The 5,415-nt window shown below is 38.2% G+C and overlaps 1 protein-coding gene across 1 annotated transcript; it reads left to right on the top strand.

The window, feature by feature from the left end:
- Positions 1 to 768: 768 nt before the first annotated feature.
- Positions 769 to 1,176, top strand: LOC311170821 (fatty acid-binding protein 5-like; the record flags this gene model as incomplete). Its single annotated transcript, XM_084233266.1, has 1 exon — positions 769 to 1,176. The coding sequence occupies one exon, from the start codon at positions 769 to 771 to the stop codon at positions 1,174 to 1,176; it is 408 nt and encodes a 135-aa protein (XP_084089392.1).
- Positions 1,177 to 5,415: the final 4,239 nt, after the last annotated feature.

Below are 5,415 nucleotides of genomic sequence, written 5' to 3'. Positions count from 1 at the left end.
ATAACTTATTGGTGTCACTTTTCCACGGGCAAAGATATAATTGCTCTACCTTTAACATGTTCTTTTAGAGGTTCTTCCAGTCCAGAATATAGAAGTATAATTATCAACTGTATTAGACAGGGTTTTTTGGAGAAGCAGAACACACTTATGTAGAGAAAGAAATGCAGAATCTTCCAAACTGTGGCCTGGCAGAGAGGAAGTTGGGGAAATCAATATATTAACATTCTTTTCCCCTAATTTCCTATCTCTTGCATCCCATTGACCGAATTCAATGGGAAGTCAGAGGTCAAAGGACTCTGAACTGTGTAAGCTGTATAACCTTTTGGGGCACAAAGCAAGAAGGAGAAAGATAGTGTGAATTTAGAGAGCCAGAAAGAGAATATACAGCACAGTTAAGTAAAACAGATATTTAGAATAAAAGAGTAAAAGTGTTACATATTTGGGCCTCCCCGGTGGTGCAGCGGTTGAGCGCTGGGTTGCGAAGCTGCCCGCATCCTCTGCAGCGCCGGTTCGATACCCGGCTGCTCCCTGGCCACAGGCGGAGGGTCCCACATGGCATGCAGACCTCTTCTGCCGCCCTCAGCGGTGTACTTATGTCCTTCTGCTTGCTCTGGCTCTGCTGAATTCTCTCACCCTCCCACGCTTCTGACTGTACCCAGTGTTTGTATAAATAAATAAAAATAAATCTTTAAAAAAAAAAAGATGTCATTTAAAAAAAGAGTGTTACATATTTATGCCGCTTGCTCCGCATGCCCTCCCGCACCCACCATGGCCACCATTCAGCAGCTCGTAGGAAGATGGCTATTGATAAGCAGCAATGGCTTCGACGAATATATGAAGGAGCGAGGTGTTGGAATGGCTCTGAGGAAAATGGGTGCGATGGCCAAACCAGATTGTGTCATTAGTGGTGATGGCAATCACATCACTGTCAAAACTGTGAGAACTTTGAAAACAACACAGTTTTCATGTGATCTGGGAGAAAAGTTTGAAGAAACTACAGCTGATGGCAGAAAAACTCAAACCGTCTGCAACTTTACAGATGGTGCATTGGTTCAACATCAGGAATGGGATGGGAAGGAAAGCACAATAACAAGAAAACTTGAAGATGGGAAATTAGTGGTGGAATGCGTCATGAACAATGTCACCTGTACCCAGGTCCATGAAAAAGTAGAATAAAAGGTTCTATCATCACTTTGGACAGGAATTAGCTTCAGTGATGAACAAGCTCAGTTCAATGAGCAAATCTCCCTACTGCTGTTTTTTTTTTTTTCATTTCTGTATTCAATTTTCCTTATCACAAATATTTTACATGTAACTATTTCAAAGTATTGGTTTCATTAGGCTTATCCCTTTGGTTAGTAAATAAAATGTGTCTGTGCTAAAAAAAAAGTGTTACATATTTGAAATCAGTCTTGGGTGTTGAGTGAGGGCCTAATAATTGATGTTGAGGGGATAACATGTACAAACAGGGTATTTAATGGGAGCGTCTACCTTGGGAAAACCCACCCAGTAGGCTGTGCATTTGCTTATTGTCCCAGTGCCCAAATGATAGTGGTTTAAAAACAATAAACATTATTTCTCTCTTGTAGTACAAAATGAATGAGTAGTCACTTATGTTTTGAGAAATTATCACAGGCTCAAACTCCTTTTATCTTGTTGCTTTGCCCTTATCCACATGGTTCAGAATGACTCACCACCATGTCCACATTTTAGGTAGCAAAATGGCACATTCTTCCTATTCCAGGAAACAACACGGAGATTACACTTGTCATTTCTACTCCCATACTATTGGCTAGAATTCAGTCACAAGGTAACACCTTGTGGCAAGCAAGGCAGGGAAATGCAGCCTTCAAAGTGAGCAGCCATGTGCATTCATAATACTTGGGGCTTCTATTATTTCAAGGATCAAGAAGGAAATACTGGAGAAAAGCTGGCATTCTTTTTCACAAATATATTGTCTTTAAGGTGAGATCCTGGAGGTTTTGAAGAGAATGGTTTCATCAGGAGCAAAGGAATGGTAGAAGAAGAGACATGGAGCTCTATCGTTAGAAAAATGAATTGGGTGTTCAAGGTGCAGGATACCAGGAATTGACTTGGATGCATCAACAGGTGATAAATGAGATTCTCACAGTAAGGGAGGTTCAGGGGCAACAAGTCTCACTTGTGGAAACCTCTGGTATAGAAAGCTGTTGTCACCTGATCCTGCACTGTGAATGCTGTTGCTTTTTCCAACCCTTGTATTTAATGATTAAAATAAAATGGGAGTTATTTATCAAGTCATTGTTTTACCTCTGGATGGATTTAGAAAGAAATATTTGTTACAGCATAGGATTGCAAAACTTAGTGCTGGATGCGGGATTTACACTTTTTTTTCAAACACAAGCAACTGCTGGTGGGCATAGAACACTGGGTATGTTGGTTGCTGACGTGATTTATGGCAGTCCATGTGTCTTCAGCTACATTTTCTGACCTTTCTTCCACAGTGTCCTCTGCCTTGATAAAATCGCTCTATTCTATGTCAAGTCCTTTAAATCCTTTTTCAGAATCAAGTATGAAACAATTTCCAATGCATTCGACTAACTTTCTTTGCTCATTGTTTATTCCCTGAAGACTGAATAATACATTTAGAAGTTGAAAAATTGCAATCTGCTGCTTAGTGCACAGTAATTTAACTTTTTTTTTGCCAGGTTTTTAATCCGGCCTCAGATACACTTTTTTTTTTTAAACACATAAACTTTAAATCCCTAAAGTTAACCATTTGGGTCTGCAATTAACCATTTATATCCCCCAAATATGTGGAATTACTGAATTGGGTACGTGAGGGAGTAACTGTACACACAAGAAGTAATGATAAAGAAGCAGTTATGTACAAAAGTAGTATTTAAAAATATAGTGGGAGGAGGGTTTTCTTAGGAGAGATCCTGGAACTTTGGTGTATGGTAGTTTATTTGCCCATTCATCCACCCATCCATCATTTCATTAAAAAAATTTGCGAAGTGTTCATCTGTATAGCACTCACTGGAATTCAAAGATTAATATGTTTCCAGTCCTTGAGAGTTTATGTCATAACTTGAGCAGATTCAATTTTGAGACATGATTGGGAAGAAAGGAAGGAAGGGAGAATATATACCAACTGTGTTTTAACTATTGCCAGAGCTTCACATCTATAACCTTATTAATGACGGGGATTAAGGAAAACAAAGGCTAACATCACAGTTTACTAGAAGACAGACATATAAACAACTAATCACTTGCCATTGGTGTTGTAATGAAAGCGGGAGTCTAAATACGGGCAGGTAGATTTTTGCCTGGGACAGATGCTTAAATTTCAATGTGGTCATGATGGATGATCAGGGGCTGTCCATATAGAAAGATGGGAAGGGCACTGTGGGTAAAAAGAACAAAGTGTACAAAGTGTGGTGATGTGGAACAGGACAGGTTTCAGCAATGCCAGGTGATTAAAGGCTAAGAGGAAATATTGGAGAGGTTGGTTTGCATTCTGTATGTCAGAGATTTGAACTGTATTCGATAGGTGATGTGGAGCTATTGAAATTTTATGAACTTGAAAGTAACATGATTAGATACATGTTTTGGAAAGAATATTGGATAAAATAGAGAAAGGGGAGAAAATAATACATTAATTTACATTCGCTTAGCAATTATTATTGAATAATTACTATGTGTTGGTTATCTTCTAGGGTCTGGGATACAGCATGAAGCCAATCATCAAAAAATTCTTGCTCTCTCCCTCAAGTCACATACAGGATTGTAAACCAAAGTTACCTCAATTAAAAAAAAGTCTTGTTCTTATGCAATTTCAAGTGGTAGAGGGAGAGAGACTGTAAACAAATATATGTGTATAACCACCCAGATGCTGATAAAGGCTATGAAGAAACTACATACTTATTAGTTAGCAAGATAGCTACAGACTTTGCAACTGGGTGACCACTTCACCCACATGATGTAACCTCTTATAGAGAAGGAAGGGAACATTTGAGCAAAGTGAAAGAGGTAAGCGTGCAAGCCACATGAATAGTTATAGGAAGAGAACTTTAAACAGAAGGAATAGCAAAAGTGCACAGCCCTCTGTCTTACATGAACGTTCTTAAAACCCCAAGATGACAAAAGATAGGGATTTAAGACTTAAATTCCAATATTTATATGAAGGGGGCACTGAGCCAGAGAAATACTGATCATCTCATATATCATTCAGAACCTCTAGTCGTTTGTCTAAAACTATTTCAATTTGACAGGCTAGAACAAGATCCCCATTTATAGATCATTGTGGGGCCAGAATTTTGGACAGAGGTAACGAAGCTATTTTCTGCTATCCCTCTTGACAAGCAATTTTGCATTTAAGCAATGAAGCCCAGTTATGAAGCCAAAGCCAACAGAATCTAGTCCTTTAGTTCCTTTGTCATTTTAAATCGTTCACTTCATTTTCAGATGCTCAAAATCTGTACTTGATAACCACATTTAAGGGAACTTGCCTCTAAACCAAAGAGCTACACTGATTTGGATGGCACATGTGGAAACCCCTCAGCAAATAAGTGAGATGAGTGAAACTGGGAATGTGTCTGCCTAAGCATGATCTAGCTGAGTGCGTTGCACACATACAAGAGATAAAAATGAAGCCAGACTCTGGAATGAGATCATTAGTATATACCATCCTGGGGCTGCAGTTGGACCACACACATATTTAATGCAATGAACCCACCTTGAAACGCCCCTCAGTCTCAAGAGAACAAAGTACTAGAAAAAACAAAGGGAGGGGAGGATGCTGAGTGATTCATAATGCTGTCAATGTCACAATCCACCCTGAACAGTAGAATAAAGTTAATAGAGAAACTTCTTTAGTGCTTGTTCAGCTGCCTGCCACCCAACACTGTGGCAGAAAAGCAAGGAGGAAATAGATGTATCATTATAGGATACATCAATAATAAATTACAGAAATGTCTTTTATATATAAGGAGTAGTTCCTTGTATTTTATTTGAAGTATCAATCTTTAGAATTATGTATTTGACCACTCGCCTAATGCAGACAGCTTAAATAATTTGTGTTTTTTAAAGACTATTGAGATGTTAAGAATTAGTTAAATTAACAATGTGAGCAAAAAATGTTGAAGGTAAGAATTTAAAAGTGTCAAGAAAATAGGAGAGAAGTAGTATTTCTCCTAGTGTTCAATAAATAAAAATTGCCATGGAATAAACACTAAATCTATTTATAGCGTTCATAAAGGAACATCTCTGGAAGTCAAATAATCTATCTGAATTCTAAGCATTATTTTTCAGCTCAGAGAATTTCATGGTTTAGAGTAGATCATTTTCATTCCAAAAAACTCCTAAAAATATTTCCTAAACTCTTCTAGCATTGCACTAACTTGGTTATAGAGCCAAGATCGTATACAATTCAAC

Source organism: Talpa europaea (genome assembly GCF_964194135.1).
Source record: "Talpa europaea genome assembly, chromosome: 5".
In the NCBI taxonomy this organism is placed as follows: Eukaryota; Metazoa; Chordata; class Mammalia; order Eulipotyphla; family Talpidae; genus Talpa; species Talpa europaea.
This window is presented reverse-complemented; position numbering and strand designations above follow the sequence as displayed.